We start from the raw sequence: 18,737 nt of genomic DNA on the forward strand, positions 1-18,737 counted from the left end.
CAAATATGAGGGATAATGCTTATATGATTTTAGATACTAGACAATGCTATTTTTGATCTATAAAGATACTGTTCTTGTTCCACTAAGAATGCTATGGACATCAATACGGTGATAGTTATACTGTGCATGGGATAACGAGATGTATGCCTATGCTCTGTGAACTTTGGTGTGGCATCCAATGAACGGGAATTTGAGGTCAACTGCGCTTTGGCTCCTTCAGATACTGCTGGATGGGGGGTGTATTATCTGTACCCCAACCCCCCTCCTTGTTGCAGTGAGGGGGTCGATGGCTACTAGCGACCCCTCAAAAGGGTACACAACACACTGGTTATAAGTTATGGTTGCACATCACCCATGGTGTTGTTACATACAGTGAGTCGTGCGGTTGCATGCATATGTTCTTTTAGTTCGTTTGGGAATCCTTAGCATAATTAGGATGTTTAAGTGGGAGGGGGGTTGGTTGAGGTACGTTACAGGTGTAACAGCATGAAGCACAGGATGCAATTGGCGATAATGCTGCGTACAAAGTAGGATAGTATAGATCAGCAACCTGAAACCCGAAATGGGGACAGCAATGACAGGTACTAACGGTAACATAACATGGGTGACATGGAATGTCAGAGGTCTCAATAGTCCGAAAAAAACTTGAGACGTGTTGGTCTAACTATATCAGCATAATGTTCAGGTGGCACTGTTGCAGGAGACACACCTCACTAAGCATACAGCGGCAGCAGTGGGAACTAGACTGGCTGGAGTGCGATTATCATCCTCATATTCATCTTATGCAAGAGGTGTTATGATATTAATACAAAAAACTGTGCCCTTTGAAATTTCATTTTTTTTTAAATTCTATTTTATTGGTTCACAGCATAAATACATCATCATTAATGAAATAATATCAGAACACCATAAGGAAAGAGGAAAATAAATCAAAAAGATAGAATATAAAAACTGGCTTAATTCATCCAATGGCAAAAACATAAACACAGCTATACATGTGCACTAGATTCAATTATGACAAATGAAATTAAATTTTAAGATTCATAACCTTCTCAATCCTCATAATAACCCAAAAAGGCACCCCAAATTTTCAAGCCCATTTTCTTCTTCCTCCTAGATCCAGTTACTGAAAAAAGTCCCCACTCCAATTTATATAAACTGTACATTCGTGCTCGCCATTGTTGAAATAGGGGTGGCTTTTCCTGAAGCCACTCAGTGGCAATGCACAATCGTGCAACAGTCATCGCAAAGAAAATAAAGTGACGAAAACGAAATAGCCTATCCGCGGGGTTATCTTTAGGAATTTTCCCCAGTATTAGCATAACAGGGGTAACAGTCAGCTGCAGTCAGCTGCAAGTTAAGTACTAAAGACATTAATTTTTCAATTTCTCCTATAAATCCGGCCAACCTAGGACAAGAAAAGAAAATATGTATACTGTCTGCATGATCAGCTTTACACCGAAAACATGTTCCATCAAAACCCTCGCCCCATTTGGACATGCGTTCAGGAGTATAATATAAATCAAACAGGGTTTTGAAAAATTGAGCTTTTAAATTAGCCGACATTAGAGCTTCTTTGACAATAAAATGAGATCTTCCACTACTATTTCTGAATCTCCTAGACTGTTGGCCCACTTTACCCTTATTTTCTCAAGATCGTCCGACTTCCCTTCTAATAACATTCGATACAAAATACCAATTTTCACCTGTCTGCTAATCCCCTCTATAACTTGATCCTTTTGTAAAATTAACTTCTGTCTAGCAAGAAAATCCCGAATTTGTAAGAATTTAAAAAAATAGCTTCTGGGTAAGGAAAACTCATCAATTAATTCAACAAAGGATTTACATTTGCCATCCTCCATGCACATGTCACCCAACCATCTACACCCAAAGAGAGATAGACAGAGCAATTTAATTGACTCACTACCTCTTCTTCTACAAGTTCAGCGTAAAGATGTTCCTTAATTTACAGACTAGTACTTAAGGCAGCCACGTGAATACCGAGTTGTATATTCTTCGTGACTACTTCCACCTCATTGTAATGACAACGAAGAATATACACATATTACATGGTCCTGAAGAAAGCCCTTAAGTCCGAATCCCGGCGCAAGGGGCTGAAACATGTCGGCCATTTTAATTCTTTTGAATGCCAGTGCGTCCTGAAAACTTAACTTTTTCAACAGAGCGCACGTCACTTAAGCATTCCCTCAAGGGATCCACCCGAACCCAGACCTAATAAAATTCCTATTCTGGTTATCCGGGGGTTTTTAACTTTTTTGCACATTATCCACATCACTGGGTCACTACTGTTTTTACCAAGGGTAAGATCCTCCTGGTGGAGGCTGCATACCGAGACTAACCTTATGCACACACGTGTGTGAAAAGCGGAGAACCAAGATATACCGCCTACCATACTACCCAACACGTGCATGAGGGTTTTTTATTTGGAGACACCGTTGTACGTTCTCCTGCATACCCTGGTTCATGCAGGACAAGTGATCCTTCCCCCTTTGATTTATTGCATTAACGTAAGGAAACTGAGGGATCAGACTATTCCTTCTCCCCCTTCCATTTGATTAGTATAATCGTTTCCTCACCATTCAATACCAACACGGGGACGGGGACAGGGGCAGAGGTTGGGGTTGTAATCACTTGGGCAGATCCAGTCTTTTGTGTTCCCTCTGCCCCCATTCCCTGAGCTTCAAGTAGCAATGACTGAGGCTCATTCTGTTTTTTAGGCTTTAATTTTCCTGCCTCCTTCAGTTTTGTGGCGGAAAACATCTCGGGTATTTTTTTTCTCGCACTAGCAGCCTCACCCTCCTTAGAGCGTACCGCAGCTAGCACCCCCTCCGACTCTGTTGCCTTACTCACTGAGGGTGCGGCAGATGCTGTCTCTGCTCCTTCAGTGTTTTCAGCGGCAGCCCCCTGCGCCCGAGCTCTTCTCCCTTTCGGTCCCATTTTCCCAGACGGCGTCTTCTGCCAGCAAAACACCTCAGCCTCGACTCCGGCTTCTACAGCGCCTCGCTTCAATCTCAGACGCTGGGCAGCCCAGGTGCGCCGGGTTAGTTGCCGGGTCAGTTGCTTCCAAAGAAACACCCACCGTTCTATCTGCGTGCTCCGGGTGACCAACGCAGCAACCGCCTGTATCGCAATCATGCAGAACAAGCAAAGATGTGAGAAGTCAAAGGCAGGCTTAACTCCTCCACTCCACACCGCAGCGGAGGTAAGAATCACCGTCTATTTTCTCCTTTCCACTTCGGATTCACCATACAGCTACTGACCATGGGAGGTCCGGCAGGAGCGACTCACTCACACGTCCAGCGTGGACGCCATCTTGGTGCCCTTTGAAATTTCACATGTAGATGAAGATGAACAAGGGCGCTATATAGTGGTGCAGGGCAAGCTATGTGGCACGCAGGTGACTATTATAAACGTTTATGGTCCCAATACGGATTAACCTGTTTTTTATGAGACGCTCAGGGGCTAGGTACATTAATTGCCTCCGGCAGCAATTATTTGTGGGGGGGATTTTGATGTGGTATTAGTGCCTGAAGTGGATCGCAGGTCCTCGGCGAAACTCACAGTTAAAAAAGCTACACTGTCTGTCAGGGATGGCATGAGAGATTTGAATCTGCTGAATAACTGGAGATTGAGGCACCCTGGGTTGCCGGAAGGTACATGCCACTCTTATGTACATCAGTCGTGGTCCTGCCTTGATTTTTGGCTGACCACGAATGATGTGAATAATTAGACCGTCAAACATTTGCCTAAAACTTTGTCGGACCACTCCCCAGTTTTAACTATGACTATACCCACACACACATCTCCACAATTTCAATGGCGATTACAACCCTCCTCGGTACTTGACCAAATATTCCGTTAAGGAGTAAGGGAGGCCATGGCGGACTATTTTGTCAACAATGTTGGGTCAGTGCAGAGTATGGGAATGCTATGGGAAGCGTTTATGCTAACCATACGAGGAGTATGTATAGGATTTCAAGCAGGAGTGCTCAAATCGCTAGGTGGGGCCATGAGCTGCTTGAACAAGAATTAGGGTGACGTGAAAGAGAATATGCAACCTCATTTGACAGGGCAACGCTGGCTAGAATTAGAACAAAGGTCACCGAGTATAATGAGAGAGCACATCAAGAACGCAGCAATAATCTAACTTAAATCCAAACAAGATACAAAGGACATGACTAGACTGCCATCTATGCTTAACTGAGATTACAAAATATTCAGCAAAATCTTGTCAAGATAATATATATGTTCTTATCAAATCTGCTGCATCCAGTCCAAAATGGGTTCCCAAATGCAAACACATCTTTAAACTTACGACAATACTGCAGAATTATTGAGGAAGGTCTCTGAGAACACTCTGGTGCTATGACATTAATGATCAACCTAGAAAAGGCACGTAATATACTTAACTAAAGATACATATTTACTGTACTTTGTTGTATGGGTTTGTAGAAGTAATTCTTGAGCTGGAATTCCCTCCTATACAAGACCCCGCGAACAAGGGTCTATACAGGATAACTAAATCCTCCACCATAATTATATCCCATGGAACTGGGCAGGGCTATGTGCTATCAGCCATGTTATTTGTGCTGACGATGGAACCCTTCATCAACTTTATTGGAAAATGTGGTATATAGATGACTAAGGTTCGTAGACAGAGTGCATATTATCTCCTTATACCTACATTATTTCCTACTGTTTGTCAAAAACAAAGGCCCAGGTGACACACACAACTAACAGCCTAAAGAAAAATGCAGTCAATATTCAGGCCTCCGGGCTAATTTGATTAAAATGTGTGGCTTCACACTCTCACCGGCATCAAATGATGCCCCACCTAAGCCGTGGAACCAGGGTATAGCATGGGAAAGTGACACCTACTCATATCTAGGCATACTAATTTACTACTCAAATCAAAATGTGTTCCTCAGAAAACTGGGAGGACATTACAATCCCTTAACCCCTTAATTGCTGCCGTCGGCCAACGGTCGTCACGGCCACTACCTCCCCAGTGCTGCGCACGACCGTTGGACGTCCATTCAGCACTAGTTCCAATGGACAGCGCAGCACTGGGGAGGTCTATTTACAACGCTTTAAAGGGGTTAAGGGTTGCGTTGAATTCTGAAACTCATTGCCAATATCAGTAATGGGCAAAAGTGCCCTTGCCAAAATGGTTTTGCTTCCACAAGTTCTGTATTATTTTGCCAACCTACCAGTGTCTGTACCTTGACAACAAACGAAAGCTGCAATATATCTACTTCATTTCCAGATTGGGATGAAACATCCATACTTTGTCTACCACTTAGTTCACTCACGGAGTAACTCCTACGACCTGGTGAAACTGAGAGAGATTAGGAAATAAAATACAGGAAACAGGACTGAGAGGGGCTGTGAAGATTGTCAAGACTAGCCACAATAATTATCCATATGTTATAAGAGTGTCCCATAATTAATAATTTCTGGAATAAAGTAACCACATTACTAGAGGAAACACACGATCGCACTAATATATACATACCAGCAAACTGCATTTGGGTCCTATTTAAACGCCCCAAATCAAACAAAGATGGGAGCGATATTTACACATGGCATTGTTGCTGACTAAAGAGCTATAGCCTTGTCATGGTCGATCAACATCATGCCCACCCATTAAGAGATGCTAAAGTAGACCACCAGCAAAAGCATTGTATTACACGGGGATACAATTGGGATGAAATTATCTTTGTATTTGAGGAATTATACACACAAGGAGCACAAATATAGCACCTTGACTGCCCAGCCACAGATTGCACTAACAATATATTTGAACATACCTAGCTAGACCCAGCCGGCTGGTATCTGGTCAGCCGTGATCATAAACTAGGACCGGTTGACATTTTGTTTACACCAGTGTAATCTCTCATAACTTCCAGAATTTCACTTTAAATCTGTTACACGAAATGCCCTCATAATTGAGGTTTCGTTCAGGTAAAAGTCCTAAGTGGAAGCATGGTAGCAAGACTAAATAACAGAATGGGAAGGATGTTGTTTGCTGCACATGCTATGTTGCCCTATTTTTTTTGCGTTAAACACATCCTCGTGTCCAAAATGGGCACATGCATGTATTGCGCACTAAAGGATAGTGAAAAATGGGAGTCATGTAATTTTGGGGGGCATCAAGTCATGTAATTTCTACTTAGGAAATAATGCAAAATGTATTCAGGTAAACCGTAGCTCAACCTTACATGGAATTCTAGAGGCCATAAAAGTAGAAAATTAGTAAACCTCTTTTGAAATGCACTCCTTTAGCACTCAAACTGTGTTAAGCCCTTCCCCTACCACAGCCTCCAAAACGCACTTGTACCTCATTCAAACAACTATAGAATTTCCGACCTGAGTCTGAAACCAAAAAATAGTGCAACAAAGCCTTCTTAGTGGGAGAATATAAATGTTATACGTATCCATGATAAACAGCAATGCAATGTTTAAATGAAATACTGTCATTTAATTACATCAAAATAAAAACTGTTTTAAAAAAGCATCCATCTCTGTGGGCTAACAAGATGTACTTATCTAATATATAAAAATATGTTTCCACCCCATGTATCACTGCAGTTCTTTTAAACCGCAGCCCAGCCAGTCATATTTTTTATCAAATAGTTACGCTGAGAAGTAATGCATTCTTATAGATAAATGTTTTATGTTCTTTTGGTTTTTTTCATACCAACTATTGATATGATCTACCGACAGAAGCATGTTAAACTAAAAACACTAACGTTTTTTGATAACTGTGAAATAACAAGAGAATTTCAAAGCCCATTTACTTTCTTTTACAGAAATTTAGATCAATTTCGACTATTATACATTATTTTGATTATGGACATTGGTTATCTTGAAGGGTAAGCGGGGCTTTTGCAATCGTTTTCTCTTTTTTGAAGTTGATGCTTGAGTTTAGCAGTGAAGAAGTGATGGCAGTACTATGTAATAAAGACCCTTCAATCTCTACCGTTCCAATGTAGGTATCTCTCCTTTAAAAGTAAGAAACGCAAAAAGGAAAAGAAAGGAAAACACGGATAAAATAAGAAAAAGGAAAAAACAGCACATAACTTATTATAATCAGATCTCCCTCCTCCCAAAGTCACTATATATTGCTATTCTCAAAATGACTGTAACACATATGTGCGGGTTAGCGTAATTGTATAGATAAGTGTTCAATCGGGCACCAGTACATACCATTTCTGTGAACCAGCAGGTAGGGACTAAACAGATTTGGAAATTAATAATATTCTAGACAAGATCCCTTCCAAATTGGAATGCTAGCAATGTATCAACATTACACTAAAGAAACGAAAATAACAGGGACTTTAATCTAATTTGGCAAAGAGAAAAGTAAACTTTGCTGACCTGTTACTAAGTCAATGAATGCCACGGTCCCCTCCACTTGACGGGTCATTCTTTGCACCGTGAAATTGTAAATACCTCCAGGGGTCAGCCCCGTCAGTCCGTAGGCTGTGATTGAGGCCAAAGCATGATCTTCTTTGATGTACGTGCCATTGGAAAGGTAGATTTTATAATGTGTGAAGCTTCCTGCAGCTGGAGTCCATGTTAATGTAGCTGAGGTAGTATTTTTAAATACTACACTCAGGCCGCAAATCCCAGGTGGCTCTAGAAAAATTAAAAGTATGTGCATAAAGTACATCAATAATTTAACATTAATTTTGTACGCACCTGTGAAAATATTACATAGAGCTGTGACTAGTGCCAACTTGGTGCAAAGCATCTCATGGGATCAATTTTGTCCCTAAAACAAATGTTGCACTGCTCATGTGTGCTCTGTGACAGAGCGCATTTGAACGGAGCTGAGCCACTGTAAAAAAAAATATATATATACTTTCTGCAGCCACTTTCACCTTTTATGTTGATTTAAACTGAATTATTCCACGCGGTCATGGAAAATACTCACAATACAGATTAAGTAACCTATAAGGACACATAGTATGACAGGATGCATGACGGGCTGTGCCAGCATTCTATATGAGACTGCAAGACAAATGGAATGGCAAATACTGTGACTATTAGCATGACAAATTGTAATTCAATATGCATGGCATGTCTAATGTTGAAGGAATCTCACTGAGTAGTGGTAAGAAACAAGGTGATACTTTCATAATGTTGGTACTGGGTAAAAAAGTATTTAATGGTTATATGTTTTTCCATGCTTCTCAGAAAATGGGCCCTGGCTGACCAAACAGTAAAAACAATCACAAGGCATTTGAGATAATAATGAATGGGCTATGCAGGCGAAAATGTTGAAGGGAATCTGGTCAATGCTGGTTGAAATTTAGAATGCAAAAGAGCCACACTGATAAAAGTTACAATCAAGTTCTTAAAGAGATGAAGTGAATGAAGAAAGACGCATTACTACAATCCAGAGAGTAGCTCTGAGGCTTCGAGCAACCGGTGGAGACTTGGGTTTTTGATTCAGTTGTTAATTTGTTTATATTGTAGTCCAATGATTCAATTTTGGATTATATGTTTGGCAACACATTTCTATTCAGGCCTGGTCCTGGGCCATCTGGTCACTGGTGGAGAACCGCCAGACCACAAGTGGGTTCAGGGTACCCTGTCCTTAGTAATCGAGAGGAACGCTACCCTCCTTTGTTGTAATCCATGTGCACAAGTTACAGAGGGGACCAGAGGCGTGTATGCACCTGATCTCTTGGAGCCCTGGCTGGACACAAGGAAGCAAATGAGCCCAGATTGGCACTTCCAGGGCAGCCCAGCCATCTGGTCACCTGAGTGGAAAGCATGGCTTTAGACCAAATGGCCAGGCTCTGGGGACCCTTGGGCCCAGGTGCTCAGAGCCCCAGCTGGGCCTCAGGCACAGGGCTACGAGGAGGGCTCTAACAAAGCTCTGACCAGGGGCCTGCAGGCACCTTATCATGCAGGTGAAACGGGGGAGGCCTCCCAGGCCTGATGGATGCCTGTCCAGGGCAATTTGCGAAGTAGCAGGCTGGTGGAAAGCGCCCGGGGTGGGAGGGCCCGCGACGGGGCCTTGCAGGGCTTGTGGGCCCAGTCAGATCTCCTGGGCCCGGCAGCACAGGTGAAGGCTAGCTAAACCCAGAAAAATGATAATTATACTTGTTCTACCAGTTTTTGTTCCCTTAGATTTTGGACCCTAGCTTAGCCAGCACCCAGGAAAACCTTGCCAACCAAGAGCTATCCAGGGAGGCCAGACTTGCTTGGCTATCAACACATTTTATTGCCTAGAATCCCTTGCAAAACCTCAAACTTTGACTATAAAACACACATTTTCCTTACATTTCTGTGATGGAAAGTTCTGGAGTCAGCAGCCACACACTTCTTTCCAGGTCTCCCAATACAAATGGAAGGGGAAGTACTTCTCCTTCTCCTGTAAACAGCAGAGGGATTCCTGGAAGTGGACAGAGGACATAATGGGTACGTCCTCCGCATACGGCCACCATGGTGGAGAACGTAACCATTAGGTCCTTGGCACTGAAAGTGTTAACACAGGCATACAGCTTTTTATTCATGTTTTTATGTTGCATTTACCCTGTCTCTATTCACACTTTTGCTATTTACACCCACATTTGTACTACTTGACACAACTCAACTCTCACCACTCTACTCTGCGTTACTCTGAGTCACTGTAAGCCAATCCACTTTATGTCACTCCATGCCACACTACTCTATACTAAACTATTCGATGCTACTCCACTGTAGTCTATAACACATCATTCCATGCCATTTCCCTCCATGCAACTCTATTGTGCACCACTCTATTGTGCACCACTCTATTCTGCACCACTCTACTCTATGCCATTCTACCCTATGCCACTCCACCCTACACCACTCTACTCCACCCCATTCTGTGCAACTCTATTCTAGTCCATTCCACTCTTCACTATGCTACTCAATTCTATGCCACTCCATTCCACTCTATGCCATTTAACTCCACTCTGAGACACTCTACTCTACACTACTCCACTCAATGCCACTTTGCAGCACTCTACGATACTCCATTCTATGACACTTTACTATATGCCATTCCATTTCACTCTGCACCACTCCACTCTACTCTGCATCATTCCATATCACTATACGCCACTCCAGTCTAATCCACAGCACTATGCTCTATGTCACTCCACACCACTGCACTTCATGCCACTCCACTCTTCTCCATGCCAGTCTACTCCACTCTGCACCACTCCACTCCACACACTGCCACTCTATGACTATCTATGCCAATCCACTCTACTTCACTCCACTTCACTCGACACCACTCTGCTTTATGCCACTCTACTCTACACCATTCCATGCCTCTCTACTCTACTTCCCAGCACTCTATGCTTCTCCACTCTACCCCACACTACTCTACACCACTCCACCCTATGCCACTCCGCACAATGCCACTCTACATTACTCCACGCCAATCTACTCTGTGCCACTCCACCCTACTACATTTCACCCCACTCTATGCCATTCTACTCTCATCATTCTATTTTACACCTCCCATCCCACTTACTATATGCCTCTCCAAGCCACTCCATTCCCCACAATGCCACTATATGGCACCCTACATCACTCCATTGCCCTCTACTCTACTCTACTCCACCCTATACCACTCCACGCCACTGTACTCTATGCCACTCAATGCTAGTCCACTCTACACCACACTACTCCACCCTACTCTTTGTCACCCCACTCTATGACACTCGATGCCACTCTACTCTACTCTACATAACTCCACTCCACATCACTCTAATCTATGCTATGCAACTCTACTCTATGCCACTCTTCTTGATACCAATACACTCTACACCACTCTATTCCACTCCAGTCTATGCCACTACACTCTATGCCACTCTACACCACTCCATTCCGTTCCACACAATGCCACTCTATGCTACTCAACTCTACTCCACTTCACCCCGGTTTGCCACCCAACTCTATGTCACTCTACTCTACCCCACTCTATGCCACTCTACTCTAATCACTCCATCCGCTCTACTCTATGCCTCTCCAAGCCACTCCACACTACGCCAATCTACCCAACTCCACTCCACACCACACAACTGTACTCTATGCCACTCTACTCTATGTCATTCTATGCCACTATAACCACTCTTTGTCACCCCACTATATGCCACTCTACTCTATGCCACCACTCACCTCTACTCCAAGCCACTCAATCTACAACACTGTACTCTACGCCACTCAATGCCACTCCACTCTACATCACCCCACATCACTCTACTTCACTATATGCAGCTCTATTCTATGCCACTTCCCTCTACGTCATCACACTTTATAGCAATCTACTCTACGCCACTCTATTTTACTCCAGTCTATGACACTCCGCTTGTTGCAACTCCATGACACTCCATTCCACTTCAAACAATGCCATGCTGTGACACTCTACACCACTCCACTCTATGCCATTCTAAGCCACTATACCCTAGGCCATTGCACTCTTCACCACTCTACTCTATGCCATCCTACTCTATGCCACTCCATTCCGCTCCACGCCACGCTACTCAACCCCGCTCCACTTCACTGTACGCCACTCTACTCTACGCCACTCTACGCTATTCTATGCCACTCCCCATCACTCCACTCCACCCCACTCTATGCCACTCTACTCTACACCACTCTACTCTATATCACTCCATACCACTCCACTTAACTTTAGTCTATGCCACTCCACTCTACACCTTTCAGAAGTTGGCCTGGTATATGCTGTCCACTAATTGAAGTGGGCACCTTGTACCAGTCGAAACAACCCTAATGGTGATTTAAGAGGTCAAAGATAACCTTAGAAAGCTATCCAAGTGGTAGCTGTGGAGAGCAGCATTCAGGCTCCAAGCACACAATACTTAAGCAGACATATGACAGAAAATAGCACTAATACACAGTGGGCCCCAGGGGGGGACTAAACTATATACTAAAATAGTGATATAAGAACCACGACTCGAGTCAAGACAGTGTCAAGAGGTTGTAGAATCACTGGGACCCCAAGGAGCCACCCAAGGTGAGTAAGTAGGGACCCCACAGAGAACGGGTGCAGTGTGGGAACACGACCGTGGGCTCAGTAAAATTCTATGGGAAAGTCGCGGTTGAAGTTTTAGAGTTATAGGACCCTTCCCAGTGGACCTTAAAGAAACCTTGTGGAAGACAGAAGGTTTTGAGAGCCACCCCACCCGTGGATACCGAGGTAATGAAGTTAACTATCCCAGGGAAGCCGGGTGCATACGTCTGAAGTGGCGTAGGAAACCACAGTCTAGCCCAATGGAGTACTTCGAAGAAGAGCAGCTGCTGGAAGGAAGAAAAGAGTCCATTTGAATCCAGAGGTGGATTCCTTGTTTGGATTCTTGTTGTGAAGAACGACGAATGTCCACTGAAGTCAGGTGCTTCAGGTGCGTTGATGGAGTTCTTGACTCTGCAGCTACGGAGACAAGGAGACGTCGAGGAAAACCAGGAGCCAGATATGAGCTGTCCCATGAAGGATGTCGAGTACTGAGAGGTCGGTGTCCGGCGGGAGCACCAACAAGCAACACCAACTCACGCAGAAAGTCAAGGCTAGATACGGTTCGGACTAACAAAGTCCAAGAGACTCACCACAGCAAGGGGAGCAACCAGGGGAGCCAAAAAAAGGCAGAGTTGACCCTCAAGTGGACTCACAGGCCGGAGGCACAGGAGTCGCAAGAGAACCTCAAGCAATCTCCTCAAACAACAGCCCACGGAAATGGTGCCAGAGGTTGGGGCTACTCAGAGCCCAATGCACTTGCTTGGGAAACACCACAAGCAAATGCACCTGCAAATGTACGCAGTGCCAAGGGGTTCGGGCATTGCAGCCCCCACGAGGGATTCTGACCTCAAACCTGGTGAGAGGGCAGCTTGGATCTTGAGGAATGGAGAAACCCACCGCCTGTGTTGCAGAAGCCTTTGAAGTCTGTAGGAGCTCAGGGTCAGCAGACCGGACAGTAACGTTGTGGTACCTGTGGATGCTGGGGAGTGACTCCTCCATAGGTCCTGCATGGATCCTGTATGATGCACGGGCACAGACGATGCAGCAGACCGAGTGTCCAGCGATGTCCAGAGAGTCCAGACTGCCGAAGTTCAGTGGTTTCTGGTTCAGAATCTTGTCCATGTCAAATCTAGGGTCCTACAGCCAGGTAAGCCCTTAAGTACCCACGGGAGAGGGTTGGACAGATTCTGGGGACCCTCCCAGGGGAGGGTCCGGACAATGGGGAGGTTACTCCCATGTCCTTTGTCCAGTTTCATGCCAGAGTGGGAGCTAATGGCTCCTAGGACTGGTTTGAACTGGACTATGCACAAGGACACCAAGGCCCAGATGTAGGTAAAATAGATTTACCGATTTTTAATTACCGAATTTTACCGATTCGGTAATTAAAAATCGGTAAATCTAAGGGGTGGATATGTAGGTATTCCAGATGTGCTGGAATACCGATTCTGAAGAATTCGGTATTTACCGATTCGGTAAATACCGAATCGGTAATGCCCATTCATTCCTATGGGCTTTGAAGCCCATAGGAATGAATGGGCATTACCGATTCGGTATTTACCGAATCGGTAAATACCGATTTGCACAAGGGTGCAGGGGGTGTCACTTTGACACCCTCTGGCACCCCCAAAACAGGCTCGGATGCCATGTGGCAGGCATACATGCCCTAAGGGCAGGTCTGCCTGTCACATGGCATAGGTGTGCATGCACACATGTGCATACACACCGGAATCGGTATTTTACCATCAAATTGGATTTGATGGTAAAATACCGATTCTGTAAGGCCTCTGGGACTCTGAAGAGTCCCACCTACATCTCGGTGCCTCAGAATCGGTAAATTTACCGATTTTTTATTTTACCGAATCGGTAAAATTACCGAATTGGTAATTTTACCGATTCGTTAAAATAATGCCCCCTACATACCTGTCACCCATATACCGGTCGGTAACGGCCGAAAATACCGATTTTCGGCCGTTACCGACCGACCTACATCTGGCCCCAAATGTGCCATTCATGGAAACTTTCAGTAACTGGCAAGCGCACCCACCCTGCCCTAATACACTAAATCCTGTCTCGGAGGTAGTCACACCTCCCTGTGACAGGATGGCTTTTCTTCTGCCTTCCCCTGCTCGAGCTTGGCTCAGCAGCAGGAGGGCAGAAATGTTTTCTCTGGTCAGCAACAACCATTTTGTGCTGTCCAGGACTAAAAGGCGGGTACGGGAACATCAGGGGCCAAACAAAGCTCGCTTCTGAGGGGTGGAATCATACCCCCCACACCAGTTACCGGTGTGGGGGTATGATTCCAACATGTTTGACACCAAATACGATAGGGTTAGTTTCAGCCATTTTAGAGTTGATCATCACGCGGTCGCATAATGCCACTGTATATGTCGTAAATGGCTGCCTCACTGACATCCCGGGAGAATGTCCTCCATAGGCTGCAGGGGTGTTCTGCTCATGCAGTGGCACTCTCTCACTTAGAACCAAGCACCATGCCTTCAGGATTGCAAAGGCCCGCTAGAGGGGTGACTGATACGTTTTTAAGTGCAGTGACCCTTAGATATAGGAAATCTATATCTTAAGTAAGTGATGCATGCACCAACTTACACAGGCTGCAATGGCAGGCCTGTAGGTTCCATTTTTCATGGCTTCTCATGGGTGGCATAATACATGCTTCAGCCCATGGGAAGCCTCTGGGGTACCTATGCCCTGGGTACATGGGTACCATATACTAGGGACTAACAAGGGTACCCCAGTATCCAATCTGGAGAGAACCTAAGTACATAACATAACAGTTTAGGGAGAAAGCAGATATACTGGGGTCCTGATTAGCAAGATCCCAGTTAGACTAGTCAAAAACAGTAGAAGAAACAAGCAAAAATATCCTACTTTCCTATGCCACTCTATTCTACACCACTCTGCTCTACGCAACTTCACGCCACTCTACTTCACTCCATTGTGCTCCATGCCATCCCAAGCCATTCCACTCTACTCTATGTCAATCCACATCACACAATGGCACTGTATGACATTCAATGCCACTCCCTTCTATACCACTCTATGCCACTCTACTCTGCTCCACTCTATTTTAAGCCATCCAGTTCCACTCACCTCAATGCCACTCACCTCTAAGCCATTCCGCTGTACCCTTGACTACTCTACTCTACTCTACTATACAACACTCTAAACCACTCTATGCCACTCCAATGTATGCCTGTCTACTCCACTCTCCTCAATACCACTCTGCTCTTCACCACACCACTAACCTTCAGCAATGGTGAACAGCATGGCAAAAAGACATTGGCAAAACTATTATCTCTCACCTTTGGCTATGCCAATTCTTGTTTGCATTTTCGCCCACATGCTGTTTGTACTGATGTGTTAGTGTCAGGGACCAGTTCATGTGTTTTGCCCCTTAAAACATGGCTAAATTGACTAACTTCTAATTTAAGCCTGCAGCCCAGCGTGTTAAAATAACACTTTTGACAGGGGAAAAACTTTCCTTTTAAACAACAATAAGTCCCCTCAAGGTATACATTTATGGCACAAGGTAGGTAGCAAAGCATTTAAAATTAAAAAATGGGACATATAGAAGTTTAATGTTAACATGTCCCTCCAGCGATAAGCCCCCAAAACCTATTTACACTTTGGAATACTGTCCTATAAGGAAGACTAGAGCACAGGTTAACATATTTATATTGTGTCTCCGGATTGGGAGCAGCTAGAAAAATAATTTAACCTCTCTTTTTCACTGATTATTAAAAGTTTGATTCAATGGTGCAGTTGGATTTTACATAAATATTAAGTGAAACTTGTTTTTAGAAAATATACATTAGTTCTCAAGCAGCTGTCAATAAAGTTCTTGACCTTAATGAGATGTGAAAACTGCTCCAAGAGAAGGGGCAATGGCTTGGTTGAGAGAGGTGCATTTCTTTCTCTGACAGGAAGACCATTTGTGGTGGACTCAGGAAAATAATTAACTTCAAATGGGATCTGCCCAGTCACAAGTAAGTGTTAGGTAACATCCAGAAAGGCCCTAGCCTTTGTCCCCCTAGTCAGGCTTTGTCCTCCTAGTCAAGCTGGCACCAAACCCAGTGGGAGGAAAGCTGCCTCAAGAACTGCTTTGAGTGATCTCAGAAGAAAGTGCTGCAGTCTACTCTGGCTTACATATGAGTGGGCACATAGACTCTGCACAAGAGGAGAAGGGGTCCCTTTCATGGATTTTGGGAATAAGGGCCACTGTGTGGTTAAATGCAGTGGGGCAAACAGGAGCTGCCGAAAAAGTGGGTAGGGTTGCCCCTGGCAACTTTAGCCCATTGGTTAGGAAGGAGCTAGGAGGCATTCCCAATGCCAGTGCAAGGCATGAATGTGGAACCGCTACACACCCTCTTCAGAACACTCTCTTGACCTGTGGAATGTAACATAATGTAAAGGTGAGTTTCCAGAGTGATGTTTGTCGTCCATGAGGGTATCCAGGAATCCAAGAAGAACAGACGGACTGCATCTGCTGGTCTCAGAACTGGGAGAAGACCTGAAAGGATGGTCCTGCACCTACATGCACGGAAAACAGAGGAGTCAACTCCAAAGGTCAGTTGGATGACCTCCTGTGTGGCTCTGGGACAGAACAAGTTTCCAGAGGACCCTTTCTGACATGTCCAGCCGACCAGTAGCAATAGGACCTGGACTGGACCCTACTGTTGGCCTCTGCCAGATATTCCAAGAGTCTCTAAATACCTTCCCATGAGGCCTGTGGCATTAGAAGTGTACCATCAACATCACAAAAACCCTGTCCCTTAGACGGTAAATGTTGGTATTTGTTTTTAGCAGTAGAGAGGCCAACTGTCAATTTCTACTACTGCACCACCAGACTTAGTGATTTATTCTTAGGGTGTATTACCGCATCTCGTCCAAATTTCTTAATCTAAAAATTGGAGAAATTCCTTGTAAACTACAAGAAGACAGTCAAACAGAGCACAAAAAGATGTCTGGACCAATAATTTGCACAGTACATCAAAAACAAAATGTGAAAAAATGTGTGGAGAACAAAATGACCCCTCACGGGCGCACCATCCTCGGGGCAACTGGCAGGTATTTACCAGGTTAGGCCCCTTTTCTCATCATAGGTAGTCATTTTGTTCAAAAATAAAAGTGTCCAAAACAAAAACAACAAGCATTTGCAATGCAATAGGTCTCGCATTAGGAAAGTTTGAGCTATTGGTATTGTAAATGACACATTTCTTATTTAGGTGTTGGTTTTGAAAATAGCGAAACTAATATCTTTGTCATTTACAATGCCAATAGTTTTAAGTTTTGCAAATGTGACACCTATATCATTTGTAATGCAACATGTGTTGTATTTACGTGACTTAAATGTCTGTGTGTGTGAGGAGATGCAGCACTGCTACTGCTGATTGTAAAGGACTCCCTAAACGTGTGTGTATACACAGAAGGCTGTCAGTAAAAATATCAATTACAAAACTATTGTGTACAAACATATATTTAAACAAATAGACGATTGTACTGCAATTAATAAACAAGTATTTTCCACACCAAGACAGACTTACCAGACTTGGAAACAGCGCTGTTCTTTCCGTTGACTGTCGACTGCTCCTATTCAACAATGTTCACTCCAAATTCTGCCCTGCTCCACCTATGCCACGCAATGTTGGTGGCCCAAGAACGTCGAGAAGCTCCCAGGCCTCTAGCCCTGTGCTGCCCCTCACTCTTCTACCCTTGTCTACAGCAGCCCTGCACCAGAAGGAGGGGTTTCACGCGGACAGACAGCGAAACTGAAACCGGGCTGTGGCCTGAACCCTAGCAGTCCATCACGAAAAGAGGTAGTTCAAGACCCATTGCTAAGGACAATTGCGCTTGGCTACACAGAAGTAGGCAAGGACAAGTATCTTTAAGGCATACGTAGAACAAATTGTACTCATTTGCGGTTATGCCACCTGACCCAAATGCCAATGTGGTTAAACTCAGGACTATTCTAAAGCCCGTACACGCAGCAAATTTGGCCTGAAAAAGGGGGGGGTAAGGGTAAAAGTTACAATGTGGGCAGACTAGAACTAATTCCACCAATCTCAATGAGGTAGCCTCCTTCACAGTGTGTGTTATCTGCAACATTCGACGGATTTAAAACGTTTTTTCTTGTAATTTAAAGATACAAGCTCTAACTTTTCTTGCTAGCCACTGAGAATCATATTTGAAAACGATTGCTTTTGAAATAGCCATTTCTAGTTAAATAGATTTTTCAGAAATTCGGTTTTAGTTCAGACTGTCAATGAGGATCGTTTCTGCCACAACACGGACATTGGTTTTAGGATCCATAAAATCAGGGTGGTCACAGTCCGCCTCTGCGTGCCGCCATGCGATGCAATGGGGTGTCAGCATTTTTACAAGGTTAACCGTGAATCCCAAAATATCTTACATTGCTGCATAAAGAATTTGCTGATGCTTTCCTGTCTGCTCAGTACTCATGCAAAGGTTTACATTTGCATCTGCTCTCGATTTACCCCATTTTACTTCAATTTTTAAAGACAGCGAGCATCTGTCCCTTAAGTATGGAGGTCAGAGAGGGGCAATAGGTGCCCAGGTGTTAGCGGGCCACTGTAAAATGACACCCTAATAAATGCCATGGGAACTAGGAACAACGTGTGCGTTCATGGGTGAAATTGATTAACGGTGTGTAGAG

At 44.2% G+C, this 18,737-nt stretch overlaps 1 protein-coding gene across 1 annotated transcript in view; it reads right to left on the bottom strand.

Moving 5' to 3' along the window:
* The window catches only part of PTPRQ (protein tyrosine phosphatase receptor type Q), a 1,500,794-nt gene that overhangs the window by 1,161,329 nt on the left and 320,728 nt on the right, over window positions 1-18,737 (bottom strand). Inside the window, exon 11 of the mRNA XM_078647981.1 lies at window positions 7,402-7,662. Within this exon, the coding sequence (XP_078504107.1) occupies window positions 7,402-7,662 (261 nt within the window). The remainder of the gene's footprint in view (window positions 1-7,401; window positions 7,663-18,737) is intronic.

Source organism: Lissotriton helveticus, chromosome 1_1 (assembly GCF_964261635.1).
Source record: "Lissotriton helveticus chromosome 1_1, aLisHel1.1, whole genome shotgun sequence".
Classification (NCBI taxonomy): domain Eukaryota; kingdom Metazoa; phylum Chordata; class Amphibia; order Caudata; family Salamandridae; genus Lissotriton; species Lissotriton helveticus.